General features: G+C 40.6%; 2 protein-coding genes across 14 annotated transcripts in view; both read left to right on the forward strand.

Annotated features, from left to right (window-relative positions):
• The first annotated feature begins 42 nt into the window (after positions 1 to 42).
• Positions 43 to 5,745, forward strand: pycr3 (pyrroline-5-carboxylate reductase 3). 6 transcript variants are annotated; one of them, XM_032525901.1, is made up of 7 exons: positions 43 to 181; positions 3,225 to 3,318; positions 3,402 to 3,466; positions 3,696 to 3,875; positions 3,968 to 4,180; positions 4,759 to 4,851; positions 5,006 to 5,745. In XM_032525901.1, the coding sequence occupies exons 2-7, from the start codon at positions 3,231 to 3,233 to the stop codon at positions 5,207 to 5,209; spliced, it is 843 nt and encodes a 280-aa protein (XP_032381792.1). In that variant the 5' UTR covers positions 43 to 181; positions 3,225 to 3,230; the 3' UTR covers positions 5,210 to 5,745. The 6 variants fall into 6 exon arrangements, with proteins under 6 accessions (XP_032381792.1, XP_032381789.1, XP_032381790.1 ...); XM_032525898.1 differs by lacking the exon at positions 43 to 181 and adding an exon at positions 189 to 1,096; XM_032525899.1 differs by lacking the exon at positions 43 to 181 and adding an exon at positions 190 to 1,075.
• A 2,062-nt stretch (positions 5,746 to 7,807) lies between these two features.
• eef1db (eukaryotic translation elongation factor 1 delta b (guanine nucleotide exchange protein)) overlaps positions 7,808 to 16,682 on the forward strand; it is a 12,195-nt gene continuing 3,320 nt past the window's right edge. For 2 of the 8 annotated variants that reach the window (XM_032525911.1, XM_032525915.1), the window contains exons 1-3: positions 7,808 to 7,983; positions 14,518 to 14,635; positions 15,660 to 15,731. In XM_032525911.1, coding sequence (XP_032381802.1) covers positions 14,522 to 14,635; positions 15,660 to 15,731 — 186 coding nt within the window. In that variant the 5' untranslated portion in view covers positions 7,808 to 7,983; positions 14,518 to 14,521. Of the gene's footprint in view, positions 7,984 to 9,751; positions 9,762 to 9,899; positions 9,959 to 12,769; positions 14,053 to 14,517; positions 14,636 to 15,659; positions 15,732 to 16,682 lie in introns of those variants that run through there. The other 6 variants (XM_032525909.1, XM_032525908.1, XM_032525910.1 and 3 more) reach the window with 6 other exon arrangements.

A 16,682-nucleotide genomic window follows, 5' to 3' on the forward strand; every position in this document is an offset into this window, starting at 1 on the left:
GAATGAAGGCGCCGCCCACCTAACGCAGCAGGAAAGACGTAGAAAACAAGCCCACCGATAGTTCACTAGTTGGTTTTGTGGGTGCTCCGGGTGTTACCGATTTGACAGCACAGGCAGTTTAAATCCCACTGCAATTTCAGTTTTTACTTAACGTTGGACGTCAGGAAATCTGAAATATCAGGTGAATAAATATTGTACCACCAACGTTTATAAACCTTAGCCGGTGTTTATTCAGAGCATCGCCTGACATCGTGTTTGTGTAACTCCGTGTTATTTTATGGTTGTCCAGTCAACGAGTAACACGTGCATTGTATTTCTAATCTGTGCTGGATTATTTTAGTGTTAGGGTTAGTGTCTAGGTAGATGCAGCAGCACAGCAGGGCTGTGTTTTTTTGCGGACTTGGGTTTTAAAGACAGGATTTTAAACATTTTATCGGCACGCTTTTCCTCGTCCTGTGTGCTACATGCTAAAATGTAAGATAGAAACATCACCGCTCTGCCCCTGCCACACTAGACATGCTAGCTAGTATTTATTAGCAACCTAGCCGTGTGTACGTTCGTGTTGGGCAGACGTTTAGCTACTAGCTAGCCGTCGAGCTAACGTTAGCCAGGCTACGTTGCCACAACAATGGACGACTCTGGTATCAAGAAACAGAACTGGGACGTGAAGGAGACGGAGTTGTTTCTGGAAATCCTCAAGGAGCTGGACATGAAGAAATGCTTAGACGGAAGGAAAGTGAGGAATAACAAACTCTTCAAGGTGGCACACAGGAGAATGACAGTAGCCGGCTATCACAGATCTGTGGACCAATTAAAGTTTCGCTGGAAACTTCTTAAAAGTGCGTACTACAAGTGCAAGAGAGAACCCAACTCTCCGGCACCGACCAAAATACAAGGTTGGTGGCGGTATGAAAAGACAATGATAGCTATCATGGAGTCCAGACACCCCCTGGTCGGAGCTGGGGTCAACTCTGACAGAAATGATGAAGTGACAGAGGACTCGGACGGAGAAGCATCAATGCTGCACTGGCCGCAGCCCTGCCCGGACAATTCCACCCAGAACCTGGGTTTAATTGTAGGGGTGATGCCGTGCCGTGTATGCGATGTAGTCTTGTCATTAGATCATGACCGTGATTCCATTACTTCCATCGCGTTGTCTAGGTCAGTGGTTCCAAAACCTTTTCATGTCAGGGACCCCTAAAATGACACAAATCAGATTTTTTGCTTTTAGATGTTTTTATTAAAGATAATGTATGAAACATGTCCAACATAATCATGCGTTCTTCTATTGTGTTACTTAGGGATGGAATTATAGTGAGAATAAGAATTCCCAGTTTTGCTGGGGGCTCCCTCAAGGATCCTTGGGGGGGGTCTCCTTACCCCACTTTGTGAACCACTGGTCTAGATGCATGCATTCATTACCCTACTGTGTGCCTATTGTGAACATGTCTCTGGGTTGTTCTCATATACCCTAATGAACTAGATGCACCTAACTAAAACTAATGCAGTCAAATGCAAAAATTCTGCAAGAAATTCTACTTTTGTGGCGGTTATGATGTAGAAAGGTGTTAATTTAACTGTGTGGTGATGTTGAATTCTATTTACTAATATTACTGGAGATATTTCAGATATTCTGTCCACCCTTTTTGTATCAGTAAGGGTAGACTACAGATAAGCCACTATTAAAATCAACATTTCAACAAAAGCAGAACATAACATTCATAAAGGTAGGATTTATTGCAGTGCTGTGGTATTAAACTGCATTAGTTCTACCTTGGACCAGATGTCACAAGAAGGCAAGTTAAAATAATTTGTGTAACATATAGCCATACGCCACTCTGGTACCAGATGATTTTTTCTTGTGCCATATATTGGTTTGTAGTATTCCCTCCACTGTCGTTCCATTGCTCGTCCCCCCCCCCCGGCCCTCTTCTGTTAAGTCAAAATGTGGGAAAGGATGACAAATTCCCTTAACATGTCAGAGCCCCGCGTGGCCCCTTCGACAACCCAGCAGTTGAAAACCCAAAGATGATCAATTCCGTCATATCCGAGAAAAGCATCAACTCCTCACGTTTATCGAGCAGTAACAAATGTTTGGAATTTCAGGACAACACGTTATCTAATCTCAAAATAGATTACTGATGTATTTTCTGTTAGATACCGATACCACGATGCCTTCGGTTTACTTCAGATGCATTTCAGATATCGGTGTGCTCCTGGCTCTGAGCAGTAACCTGCTTTCAGAGACATCAGGTTAGAAGATCAAGATAGAAATCTGATTTACAGGCAGACTGACTGGTTTCACTACTGCTGCGACCAGCTTTCTTTGCCCTGTAACCTCTCATCTGGGTTAAGGGTTAGGGTTAGAAAAGACCCAGGCAGGAGAGGGACGTTTCACTGGCAATAGTTATGGGGGAGGGGGAGAAATCTGATTACTGACCAACTGTCACACAGGATTTAACTTTTATCTAATTTCTTGCCTTAACCTGATTTCTCACTGTAATCCGGTTTCTTGTGTGCATGTAAACAGTCGACAATCTAACTGCATCTCTCTGTTGTTATTTAGTGTTGATGCATTAGCACCAATGGTGTTTTGGTACAAGAGTCCCAAATTGACGCATTTTACTGGAAGTTATCCAGCACAGTAGTACTGAATCACATTTCTAGGATGTCTACTGTAGTGTTGTACATATTATTTGGATAATTTAAAATGCTGATTATAATTCTTCTATTTGATTTTATTTGCACACATTAAAATGATGTCCATTACAAAGAGGCAGCATTGTTTCTCTCATTTAGACATTTTTCATTTTTTTTTCTCAGTTATTCTAAATGGCAGTTCCGCTTTGTTTGTTTTTTTAATTTCAGGGATTTTTTGGTATTCCGTAAAACCCCTAAATACAACTAATACATATATAACTGATTCTCCATTTGAAAGAAAAGATACAGTTTTAAGGAAATCTTTGTTTGATTCAGTTAATATATTTTTATCAGATTATCATATATCAGATTGTCTTAAGGGCTTTTTTCATTGATTATTCTGCTGATTATTTTTTTGATATCAGATTGTCTATAAAATATCTGAAATTGGCATATTTTCTTAAAGTAACAAACAATTAGTAAATTATCAAATAGTAATCATCAGCTTTAATTGTCTTTCAACATTATCATACTATAATTTAGCATGTTGTTGTCCCTCAAATCTGTTCTTTCCTTTCCTTCAGATCAAAATGGACCCTGAGATGGACGCGCAGCTGAAGATTGGTTTTATAGGTGCAGGGAACATGGCCTTTGGCATCGCAAAGGGCATCTTGTCTGGTGAGTCAGGAGAGATGTTGAAACAGAGACTAGACCTGATTAAAATCAAAGAGTTAACAGTCTTTTGTGTGTTTCCATTATAGGAAATGTTCTTCCTGTAAACGTCAAAGTGAGCGCACCGTCTTCCAGGAACCTGGGACGCTTTCAGGTACTCCTGTTCCCTTCTTCTATTTCTGTCAGTTCTCAGGGGGATGGGTTAGATTGTAGGACAGTGAGCAGATATGGTTCGGACCATGGTTACTGTTTTAACGCCTGCCTCTCTGTGTGCTGCGTTTATTAATACCTTGTCAACTAAAACGGGGTGAGGCGTTTATTCTGCTTTACCTGTGGGCATGTTGGGCGTGTGGGTCAGTAACATCCCTTCCATTGGCTTTCAGGAGCTCGGGATTGCCGTCACTCACTCCAACATAGAGGTGGTCTGTGGGTCAGATGTGGTTTTTGTAGCAGTCAAACCTCACCTGGTTCCACTAGTTCTCAATGAGGTCTCGCTACACGTCACTGACCGACACATTATTGTGTCTGTTGCAGCTGGAGTAACGTTGGCAACCTTGGAAGAGGTGAGGGTCCACGTTTAATGGTGTTTCAAACTAAATGGTGGTTCTGTGGTGATCTAAAGATGAGTAATTATTTTTTCTCTTTTAATCTCAAGCTCCTGCCAGAGAATTCTGTTGCCATCAGGCTGATGCCAAACCTCCCATGTTTGGTTCAGGAAGGGGCTCTCCTGTTTGCAAGGGGATCCCATGCAAAACAGGAGGACGGAGCTCTTCTTCGCTCCTTGTTGCACCGATGTGGTTTGGTGGAGGAGGGACCTGAGGCCTGGATTGACATCCACACTGGACTGAGTGGGAGCGGAGTGGCTTTCGTGAGTGCCCCCAGGATTGTATGATTTGTTCAGAAGTAGTCTCTCATTGCCAGACTTTCCTCCATAGTGCTACAAAGGAGGGTCTGGCTAGTCCACACAGCATTCCGGGATGGGAGAAGAACTGGTAGAAAAACTGGAATATATGAGCCGGCACTCGTATAGAGAGGTTTACTCCTCAACGCAGCGGAGCCGGGTTTGACTCTGACCTGCGGCTCTCTGCTGCATGTTTCGCCCATTTCATGTCTTTATCTGTCTCGTCAAAAATAAAGGCAGAAAATGCCCCAAAAATGTTTAAAAGAAAACCTATCGTCTTGGGCAGCGCTAAACGCTATACAGAGAAACGTAGCCTCGGGAAGGAACTTTTATTTTGGTGGAACATGTGCACGTTCAAAAGTTGTTAGTTACTATTTCTTAAATGCCCTTCCATCCATTGCATTTAAAAATGCAAATAAAAGGAACGTGAGAAAAGCACAGTCAAATATATAAAACACTGGTTTTGCAGTGTAAAATAGTCAAAACTACTCGTGTGTGTGTTTTTGCACTTTGTGCACCTTTTGACTGATGTGATTCCTCTGCAGGTGTATCTGTTTGCTGAAGCATTGGCAGAAGGAGCTGTTAAAATGGGAATGCCAAGTGCTCTGGCACACAGCATCGCATCTCAAACTGTTCTGGTCAGTTTTACTCTGTGTGTGTGTGTGTGTGTGCTTTTGTTTCACTATAGCAACATCAGCTATTTTGATATTGCTTATGAATACTGTTTCCTGTATGCCCGCTCAATATTTGAACCCACCATCATTATTTTAGTCTCTATTCTATGTGTTGCAGGGTGCCGGGAGAGTGTTACGTGAGTCCGGGAAGCATCCGGCTCAGCTCCGCTCTGAGGTCTGCACCCCAGGTGGAACAACCATCCACGGGCTTCACACCCTGGAACAGGGCGGTGTGAGGGCGGCGACCATGAGCGCTGTGGAATCCGCCACCGAGAGAGCCAGGGAGCTGGGCCGAAAGTCAGCAGCAGGATCCAGGAAATGAGGGCTGCTGTTTGTCTGAAATAACTACGCGATGGACTTACTTCAAGCCTCACAACAAACTGACTTATCTTCAACTTCACTACGGAACACAAAGACAAAGCAGCACTTTTAACTTTTTATTTAATTTTTACCTTAATTTGTTTTTTTCTCCCTTAAACAACTGCAGTTTATACTTGTTATTTATGTCTTTCACCAGTGGGATTGGTGTGAGCATAAAGTAAATCTTGGCTAATAACATTGACGTAAATGAAGTAAATGAATTGATTGTGACCTTGTGATTTATTTTGAGAGAATGGCTTCTTTTACATGCACACAAATAATCCAGTCTATTCGGATTTTAGGCAGTAATGCAAGTAACCAAATTTGAGTTCTCATTTGTTACAGCTCAGATTTGTGGATGTCACAATAAGATGCAAACAGTACATTTATGGAAGGCCATGTTAGCCTGTGAGCTTGGATACAGGAAACACTGGTGTCGGAGAGTAACGTAGTGAGGGCGACTTCAGACATTAATCAACCTAAACTCTGAAGCATCGATTAGTCCAAGAAGCAACTTATATAATAAAGCCATGATTGGGTTATGTGCATGTTATGTGGCGTACAGAATGAAAGTAACGTGTGGATGTACGGATATTTAATTCTATTAAAATATAGTGTCTACAGGTGCTATATACGACATTCAGAAAATTATTATAGCAGCAAACGTGAGCTAACCCCCATTAACACTGTTGGCTTTGTCTGCACTGTTGCTGCTGTTAGCAGCTTTAGCTCTGCCACCTCCATGTTTGCTTGTGAAGTCAGAGGTGAGAGCTGTGTGGAGGTTATCCTGGCTCAGACTGAATTTTGTATATGGCACTGTTTTCATATTTGGCTAAATGAAGCATATCTCTTAAATTTGGGAGGATTTAAGAATGGACATGACATTACTGGTAGTTTTCCCCCCCAGTGTAGTTATCTTCTAGTAGCTAGCTTTGAGTATAACACAATGTTGAGAAAAATATTCATGATCCATGATGCCGAGTGTAGACTGTTTTTTTATAAAGTGTCCTTTGAACTGGATCCCTTTGTGCGGTGCCTTATTTTTGTTAAGAGTTCCATTGAGATCTAGCGTAGGGAGTTTATTCTTTTCATACAGAGGTGTCAAGTACCAATGTACAAATACTTTGTTGCCTTACCTAAGTAGAAATTTTGGGTAACTATACATTACTAGAGCAATTATTTTATTTGGGCATTTTCTGCCTTTATTTTGATAGGACAGCAGAAGACATGAAAGGGGAGAGAGGGCGGGGAATGACATGCAGCAAAGGGTTGCAGGTTGGAGTCGAACCCCGGCCTGCTGCTTCGAGGAGTAACCCTCCATAAAGGGGCGCCCGCTCTACCAACTGAGCTATCTGGAGTCATTATTTTTAAGGCAGACCTTTTACTCCTTACATTTTCACCCAATTATCTGTACTTTCTACGCTTTACATTCAAAAAATAGCCTTGTTGCTCCTATTTCAATTTGGCTTGTTTCACTTTCAGCAAAAAAAACCTATCCAGATAAATGGCGCCATCCGGATTGAGTGAATCCGTGTCCCTCACAGATTCCTGCAGCTAAGCTTGGATGTACATTTACATTCCAATAAAGGCTATTCATAACCTCTGAAGTTTGACTTTTTGCACCATAATAATACTTAAAGGCAACTAGTCATCATATCTTCTGCTCCATGAAACACATGGTAATGCTCAGTAGTACACATATACTGTGTGCTTATTTAATGTATTTGCATTGTACTAAAATGCGTTGATTTTCAATGGGCATGAATGCGGCTAAAATAGGTGCATCCCAAATTTTTCAACTTTAACAATTAAATATAACAATACAGTCCTTATGGCCTTTAGAAAAGTGTTTTTGGGGGGTGGGGTACTGCACTATTGGCCCCTGTGGCACAGCCTAAGGTTTTGCCCTTAATGGCACTTATTCCCAGTATTTTACACTTTTACTTGAGTAAAAAGCTTGAGTTGATACTTTAACTTAACTATAGAAGTCTTTTTAAACCCTAGTATCTATACTTCTAAGTATTGAATGTGAATAATTTTAACAGCTCTGGTTTTATATAATTATAAATTAAAAATGTTGGGGGTTTGGATAGCTCACAAACTGCTATTGCCCCAACATTTAATTTTTTTACCAAGAAAATAACTTTATTATATTCCTGAAAAAATAATATAAAACAAAACAAGAATCTAAATTCTTTTTCAGGAGAATAAATTAAGGGCTAAACACTGGTGGAATGTAATTTGATTTACTGAAGTGCTGTACTTGAACAATTTTAATTTAATTTTAATTTATGCTCTGGATCTTTACACCTATCTTTTTACAGCACTTTGCAACTTTGTTTTTAAAAGGTACTGTGCTATATATATATATATATATATATATATATATATATATATATATATATATATATATATATATATATATATATATATATATATATATATATATATACATAAAGCAATACATTATTAATATTATTATTGTTGACTGTCAGCAATACATAAGATTTGACATGGGGCATCAGGAAATATTAATGATTCATAACATTCACCCCCTCCCCTTCTACCATCCTCTAAGATCACTCAATCACCGCTCCTCCTTGCTTCCTCCTCCTTGCTTCCTCCTCCTTGCTTCCTTCTCCTTGCTTCCTCCTTCCCGTTGCCACTCACTAGCTGGAGAAACACGCGTTTTATCCGCCGGCCTGGTCTCTCACCGACGATACAGAAAACACAGCAGTAAGTAACGTTGACGCTGACTGACAGTCGGCCGTTAATGTTGGCATTCATTTAAGAGACATTTTGGGAAATGAATGAATGCTCGTTGGTCAACAGACAGCACGGACTCTATCGGCGTGTGTTAGCCGAGGCTAGCTAACGGCTAGCTGAATGGGGCAGCTTGCTAGTGCTAACGCTGCCCAGAGCGGCTGTCACGCCGGCTGGACACCGGCTTCACTGTCCGCTGTTCTACAGTGACGTTGTATATTAATGTCAAAGTTTTTATTTAATTTTAAAACGAACGGTTTAGTGTTTTACATTTGAAAGCGTTATTCTGTTGTCTTGTTAAATGCTAAGCCACCGACGGACGCGTTATTACGAACCCCACTCGGTTTCGTTTCATGCTGACTAACGTTGCTAGATGAAAGATGGCTGTAAAGGTTAGCAGGGCACACGTTTTGATGATGACAGCTATGTTAAACGGCCTTTCTTTATTTGTTTAACATCTTGCACGACAGTTCTTTTCTTCATGACATTAACAGGTAAACATTTCTGACAGTGATGCGTTGTTTTCAGGGGTAAAATCCTTTTAAAACAGGACCTATTTTTTCAGTGAATCTAACGTTGTTCTCTTTAGATTTGGGCTTGATGATGGTTTTAGTCCAGTTAAGAGGATGTGGTTTTATATTTAAACTAAAGAAGTTAGGCGGTATATCAGTGGTTAGCATTTGCCTTGCTGAAGTGTCCTTGAGCAAATCACTGTACCCCACCCTTCCTGTGGTGTTGTACTGCTGCTGACCCAGCAGTGTACCTCATTGTGACACTTGGTAGTAGTTATTTGGGGTGACATCCCCAAGTCAAGACATTACAGTGATGTTCACTGATGCACAACATTTAAAGGGTAATATTTTTATGTATTTATTATCAGATCCCATCTAAAAATGAAAACAATCATTGAAATTGACCCTGTCCAAAAGTATTATATGTATCTCAAGCATAATGTATTGTTTCTGTGCTATAGAGCTCTATTGTTGTTCAAAAATCTAAAAACATCAATGTTCTTTTATTATGATTAACACTGGCACCAGGGCTGGGCAATATATTGATTTTATATCGATAACGTGATATGTGACTAGATATTGTCTTGGATTTTTGGATATTGTAATCTCGTAACGTGACATAAGTGTTGTCTTGTCATGGTTTTACAAGCTGCATTACAGTAAAGTGATGTCATTTTCTGAACCTACCAGACTGTTCCAGCTGTCCTATTATTTGCCTTCACCCGCTTAATCATTATATCCACATTACTGATGATTATTTATCACAAACCTAATTGTGTAAACATTGTAGGAAAGCAATTGTCAACGCTACAATATCTTTGCAATATCAATATCAAAGTATTTGGTCAAAAATATCGTGATATCTGATTTTGGCACTGTAGTTTATTTTGATTCAATCCCACATGAACCGTCCTGCTGCCGGAAATACTCACTAGGGCACCAACTGCTGCTTAAAATAGCCCACTGTTTTGAGGAACATTTGCTAAAAAATGCAGTGCTCAGCTATTATAGGAATATCCTTTTTTTATTTAAATGAGAGTATATGTTAGAGCAGTGTGCCACAGACCTGGTAGAGAAGAGAAAATTGAAAGTGTTAAAGAGATGGGACTGACTACCACATTGTTGGGTACTGTGTTTTAAAGGGATTTGTTGAGGCAGAGTTTCACGTTGACGTATTTATTTAGAGAAATCTTTAACACGCAGCTTCTTTCCCCCCATCTTGCATTCAGAATTTGACATGTGAGTATTCCTGTTAACAATCATTAGAGTTTTGCCTTTTGTACATAGTTGTTATACCCTTGTATCAGTCCCATTGTTTTGCAAGGTGGTGATTGTTAAATTTCTTCTTCAATGGCTTGCGGTTAACTGGATGAAAAGAACGTGTCGAGCATTTGTCTTTGAATACTAGTTTAAGCTCAACGCCTTTACCCAGGAAGGTGAGTTAAGAGCTTGAATAAGATTTTCTAATGAGCATTAAGCAGGAAATGCCTTCCCAAAACAGTGCCTTTTATCCATTACAATGGTGTATTAGTGTTCAATATTCAATCCGTATCAATATTACTAACATCCACATGGTGAAACATTAAGGGAATGCATTTCCTGTATTGCAGCAGGATAATTTAACATCATGAAAAGGCATGGCTTGTGTGATTTGTTAGCAGAGCAAAACTTCAATACCTTCCGAAATAATTTGCTTGCATGAACATGTTAGTATTTTTCACAGATCCATCAATGTCAATGAGTGTGTTTTTGTTTTCTCTTTAATGTTTTTTCTGTAGACTTGTTACACCCTTTCCTTTTTATGCATGCTGGCATATCATTGTATCAAGTTTTTTTTCAAGTCTTGTGCCTTAATTTTAAAGTTTGAAATTGAAATAATTAAAAAAAAATTACCAAGAAGAGTTTAAAATAGTCACTGTGATGGGGAAAAATTGTGTTGGTTAGAAATCAGATGTTTAATTTTTGAATTTAGATTGAAATCTATAAATATAGTGCTCTTAATGCAGCTGTGAGTTATCAAAGAAACTAGGTCTCTTGGTGCAGCATGATCTGCATTATTATATAGACTTCCACTGAATATACATTTGATAAATGCCTTTGCAGGATGAGCATAATAACGATGGGCTAAAGGGTTTTAATGGGACTGCAGAAAGCTACTCTGTCATTTTAAGACATACTGTAGAATAAGCTAAAATCAGAAATTCCATGATGTTAAATTAGTTTCCCCATCAGGCTAATTAAAACTTAGAAGCTGTCTCTTTTTAATGAATACTGTAGTAGCAATTACTGTTATGTACTTGAAAGCAATTGTCCCAAGCTGTGTCTTTTATAATCAATGTTGTAAATTAGAGATGCACCGATTACAATTTTCTAGGCCGATTTGAGTTTGACCTGATGATACCGATTTAAGCCTATTGTTTCTAACCACTTCACAGCACATACAAATATTATTATTTTCTATCTTTTCTTTAATAGAACATTTCGCATTAGACCCGAGCCCCCAGGAACAGCGCCATGTCTTAAAGCCACCATGGGCGGCCAACGGTGTAACTGCACCCCTCTGGCCCAGAAAGACATGTCCCATAGACTTTGCATGGCAAAAGAAACTTCTATATTTCAGTGGATAATTTTTGGGGGGGGACATCAACTTACCAGCCCAAAAACTTAAAGGTTTTTTGTTTAAAAAGTCATGTTTTTAAAGTCATATTTTTAACTTTCACTAGTAGCTGAATCCAGAGTTATTATATTATGCTGATGATGAACGCGCATAATGACCTAGGGTTGGGCGATGTCCCCTTAATTGGCAGTTGACGATGTTTACAGTATAACATCGCGATGGACAATGAAATCGTCATTGGGTTTGGGGGTCACTTTTACGTAAATATTTGTTTATACTACTATGGGCTAACAGTTAACATAGAAACGATCAGACATACATTTAAATGTCCTCTGTAAATCGACAGTATTACATGGCTATGCTGCCTGTTGGTAAGGGCAGTACGTGTCGTCCATTGGCACAACCCTATTATGAGTCCGAGCAGACCCGCGGGACTGCGCTGCCCACGTCGCCCCGCACTGCGCATGCTCATATGACAGTTCTCCTGATGTCCTGTAGCTGTAATAATGGATGAAAGCTAATGGTTGAAATTCACCATGTGTTCTATTAATACATCCATGGTATTATTGTTATGATACATCCGAGAGATGTATGTATGCTGTAAAGCTTGTAACGTCATTAGCATTTCCCAAACTGCCGGGGCTATCGGCTAGTAGCTAACATCAACGGTAGCTAGCATGGGTGTATTAAGAGAATGGTAACAGCGTACATAGCTATATGCCTGGATAACATTACTACAGACATAGTGATTACATCGCCTTGGTTCTCTCAAAACATCCATTATTTATTTTGATAAACATTAATTATGAATACATGTTAAAGTGAAGTGTTATAATAAAAATTGTTGTTGACTGCAGACTAACCTTAGCTCGCGCTAGTTAGTAGATAGCTAGTAGCACATAATGATTACATCTTCTTGGTTGTCTAATTACATCCATTGTTTTATTTAGATAAGCATGTAAAAGATCATGAACAATGTAAACACAATGTTTAACGTTAGTAAATATATTAGACAATGAAATGGCGAGTTCATGAGTTCGCCACATATACCATGGAGGTATTAAGAGAACGAACTGTTGACCTGCCAGTCGCCGGTCGTGGCCGATCATGTGAAAATCGACCAATTCCGGTCAGCAGCCAATCAATCTGTGCATCTCTAGTGTAAATTATTTGTTTGTTTGGGAAATTGTGTAGCAGGAAACCTACCACTCAGTCTTGCATTTTCTTATTTTGGCTTTGCTTAGACAATCTACTGGCATTTAGAATCAAAAGCATTAGCACCCTGGTGTTAACTTTCCTTTACTTGCATATATTCTTGAATGTATCCCCTGTGAGCTTAGCTGGGACATGTCCTTTACAAACAAGTAGATTTCATTCACTAAACATTTTTAGTTTATCTGCATGGGTTCTAATTATCTGCATGCCGCTTGCTTTTCTCTGGGACTTTCTCTGTAGACTCTTGACTGTTGACACTGATTCCTTTTTATAACACTGAGTCTAATAGATCAATCCCTTTCTGTCTCTTAGCCTTCCTGCGTCTCTCTAACTAATCCAAAAGCCTGTTCCTGTTATTCTCCCCCCCCCCCCCCCCCCCCCCCCCCCCCCCCTTCCCCTTTGCAACTGATCAGAGATGATGTCAAAGAAGATTCCCCAGTGCTCTGCGCTGGATCAGTTTGAGCATGATCAGCCTCCCGGCCATTGTCAGGTTGACCGGTCCGCAAATGCAGCACTGGGGTCCAGGAACAAAGTTGAATCAGGTCATAGAAACGGAGAGACGGCGTCTTCTTCCCCAGAGAGCGGCAGCTTGAACGGAGATGGAAAGCGCAGCGGGAAAAGCCGCCGCCGCCGCAAGAGACGTTCATCCAATCCCGAGAGTTGCTCTGAAGGGAAGGTTGACCGTACGACCAAGAATGATGAAAAGCCAGACAAAAGGACCAAGCAGCCATCATCTGACCTCCGCGCTGGGCTTATTGGCCTGCAGTCTGAGTGTGCTAGTGTTTGGTTTGACCGCAGCATCTACGAACAAGCCGAGAGCCTCTACCAGTGCTGGTTGGCGAGCTCCTCCAATGGGTCCACCAAGTCAAAGCGGTCGCCTCCAGCCCCAGGGAATCTCTCAAACACTCCATCCACCGCCGTTGCATCTTCCCCAGGACAGGTGTGCCACCATGGCGGTCAGGTGGCCTGCCACCATGTTGTCCAATCCGTGTGGGTGAACAAGACGACCTTTGACCAAGCAGAGTGCCGCTATGTTGAAGAATCCATGCAGCCGCCTATTCCAAACTCTCTGAACCTCCCATCGCCGCCTAACCGCTCCATTGCACCCAGAACACCTGATGAAGGATATCAGTCTCTAGCCCCAACACCTGCAACCCCTGTCAACCAACAAGCAGCTGTCACGCCAACCAATCGACAATCGATTAATGGACTGCCCCGCATCCCTGTGGAGCTGCTTAGAGACGTGTGGCTGGAGAAGCCGCTGTATGACCGCGCCGAAGCAGCCTTCTACCAGAATCTGTACGGTAACAATTCCTCCAAACGCTCCAGCTGCGCCTCCACTTCCAGAAGTAGCGACCACCCTCAAAGCCTTGTAGAAGAAGAGGAAGAAGAAGACGAGGAAGTGGTGGTGGAGGAAAAGCGAGTGGTCCTGCAGGGTAAAGCAGAAGTCTTCCACGCTCTGCTCCCTATTCAGGAGGAAGATGAGCCGGCTGAGGTCTCAGAAAAAGAAGAAGTTTCGGGGGCTGGAGTCTGCTTCTTCATTCACCCTGACAGCGAGCGAGTGTGGCTGGACAAGTGGCGGTATGATGCTGCAGAGAGCCGTTTCCACGGATACAGTGGGAGTGAAGCTGTGGTGGTGAAGAAGGGTCGGAGGCCAGAAGCAGCATCAGTTGCCTCCAGCGCCCCACTGAGGGACAAGTATGACCAAACCGAGAGAATGGAGTCGTTCCAGATGTTTCCGTTGTTATCTTTCATTGTTTTTCTTTTATGTAATCATTCTTTACATATCTTTTAAGAATCTTTTTCATTTTTGAATGCGTTAACATTTTTCTTTTTTTTCATTGTTCTCGGGTCATTTGTTTTTTATTTTTGTGGTTGTTGGAAAATTGACTGTGACTGATGTTTGTATTACCATTGTTGTGTGTTTGCCAACTTAACTTCATTTAAAGTTTTTTTGGTATATTTTCATCGGGGGGGTTTTGTGGGGAGTGTAGATAGAATAATACAAGAAGCCATTTTAAGATAAAGAGGATAATATTTCACAGCTAATAAATCAGGTGTTTTTTAATTCTAACTTTTATAAATTGTTTTTTTCTTTCCCCTGAACCTCCTGTGTCCTGTCTTACATCCCTCTCTCGTCGCTCCTTGCTCTCTCTTCTGTAGCACCATGAGTTCGGTAGACTTTCTGTCCCAGGAGAAGATCTGGTTTGACAAACCTCGCTATGATGAGGCAGAAAGACGCTTCTACGAGCGCACAAACGGCTCCTCCCAACCAACACAGGTATCCACACTGTCTCAGAGGTTCAGTTTATATTCAGTCTTAGTTATCACTCCTCCCATCTGAAGTACTGTAGAGATTGCTCCAACCATTTGACCATCATGTTGACATTATTTGTGTTAATTCTAAAGGTCACATATTATGCTTTTCTGTGTTTTCTGTCATATCTACTGTAAGAGCCAATTAGTGCCTTTGGTATAAATAGGAACCAATCTTTGGTTCCTCAGGTGCAACCCGGAAGCACATAGTTTTTGACACCACACACACACCAACACCACATAAGCATACATACATATATACATACTAATTTGTCTGGACTACTAACTTATATAACATGGAAATAAATAGAACGAATGGTGTTAACTTCAAATGTGACTTGGATTTTCCGGTCACTTTACTGCTGTGACAAGTCCAGTTGTGCAGCCTTTATTGGTGACTTGTTACAATACGAAGTCCTGCTATACACTCCGTTACAGTAACTCCAGCTTCAACTAGGGAAACGCCGAGCCGAGGCCCTGGAGTTTTTCAGAAGGCGCGCTGGCCAATCAGAGCATACTGGGCTTTTTTGGGAGGAGGGGTTAAATAGACAGGCTCTCCTACAGAGTGGCTCATACAGGTGTAGCAGCCATGGGCATTAAATCATGTAAACATGTTCTAGTACAAACACAACATGTTTTGACTGAAAATGCTATATAAAAGTTGCGTTTAAAGTTCACTTTTGTTTGAAGTTCTTATACCAGGGGGTATCTGGTCAAAAATAACTTTTTTTGTTGTAAGTACAAAACCCTATAGTGGAGCCATTTTTATTAAAACTAATTATGAATTTTGTATGTTACACCAAATTACATTACCTGAAATCTTTGTAGGCACAAATGACTTGCACTTGTTCAGATTTTAAATCTTGATGCAGTCTATCCACACTGCACATAAAAGCCATGAGATGAGGTGGTAGATGGCAAATGTGCAAGATCAAAATGACAGAACTACAAAGATAAATTTGATGTTGACTTCAATTCATTTTCTTAAGGATGATGGAGCTAACAGCATTCTGCAAGACATTGCACGGGCCCGGGAAAACATCCAGAAATCTCTAGCAGGAGTAAGTACATGTTACGTGCCGTGTTCTGCCCCTTATCTCATATCTTCCACCTTTTACTCAAGGACTGTACGAGCCTGGGCAGTCAAGTTCCCACTTGACCTATATAGCACTTTGCTTTAAATGTTCCAGTATAATAGGATTTCTGTATTACTTAATTTCATCAATAGTGATTACAATTTGATTTGTACCTCTCATAGCTGTGTGCTTTGCAAGCCCCAAATGAGCCAACTTCACATATTTTAGACACATGTTGATTGTTGTGAGAATGTACATCTGTATAGTTTTTGCTCTGAAGGGATTTTCATCCACCAATACTTTAAGTGGGCCTATGCATTACCACTGAAAAAACCTGCTTCGAAAAGACAAAACCTCTGCAGCTGCATTAACATCTTTCTTACTTGTGTCACTCAGATTTAGTGGCCTGAAAACATGGAACACGTGAAATATGGAGGTTAAAAACCTTCAATAAAAGGCACTCTTTTCTAATTGCTCAGCATAATGTGCATTGCTGACCGTTTCTGAATTAACAAAAGCAAGTGTGTAACATGTTCTTTTAATTTCAGGAACAAAATGTTAACATTTAGGAAGATTAATCTCTCAGTCATGTTTTGTATCTCTAAAATCACTTCTCTTTTCAATTTTGTTATTCTGCTAAAGGTTGACAGCGGCAGAAGTGGCAGCAAGTTGTTTTGTTTTTTTACGGTTTCGCTGCTGACAGGTTTATTAAATTGTGAATTTGGTTGTGGGAAGTTAAACAATGCAGACAAACTAATCTTTGGCATTTAACATTTTAATATTTGAGGAGACAAACTAGTTTGTCTCGCGTTATGTGTTAATGGCACTTTGTGCCTTTTCTCTTGTGATTGTGACTGTGTGTATTAAGAAACTAGACCTTTCATAGCTAGTGGTAAGAAGAACAGTGTAGTTGATGGTTACAATCCGAGACCCTTT

Source organism: Etheostoma spectabile, chromosome 9 (assembly GCF_008692095.1).
Source record: "Etheostoma spectabile isolate EspeVRDwgs_2016 chromosome 9, UIUC_Espe_1.0, whole genome shotgun sequence".
In the NCBI taxonomy this organism is placed as follows: domain Eukaryota; kingdom Metazoa; phylum Chordata; class Actinopteri; order Perciformes; family Percidae; genus Etheostoma; species Etheostoma spectabile.

What these genes read in the sequence shown, in the direction of transcription:
- pycr3 (XM_032525898.1), top strand. Translation starts at nt 629, where the DNA reads ATGGACGACTCTGGTATCAAGAAACAGAACTGGGACGTGAAGGAGACG. An exon ending in CGCAAAGGGCATCTTGTCTG is followed by an intron (nt 3,319 to 3,401) that starts GTGAGTCAGGAG and finishes TTTCCATTATAG; the next exon opens with GAAATGTTCTTCCTGTAAAC. An exon ending in GGAACCTGGGACGCTTTCAG is followed by an intron (nt 3,467 to 3,695) that starts GTACTCCTGTTC and finishes ATTGGCTTTCAG; the next exon opens with GAGCTCGGGATTGCCGTCAC.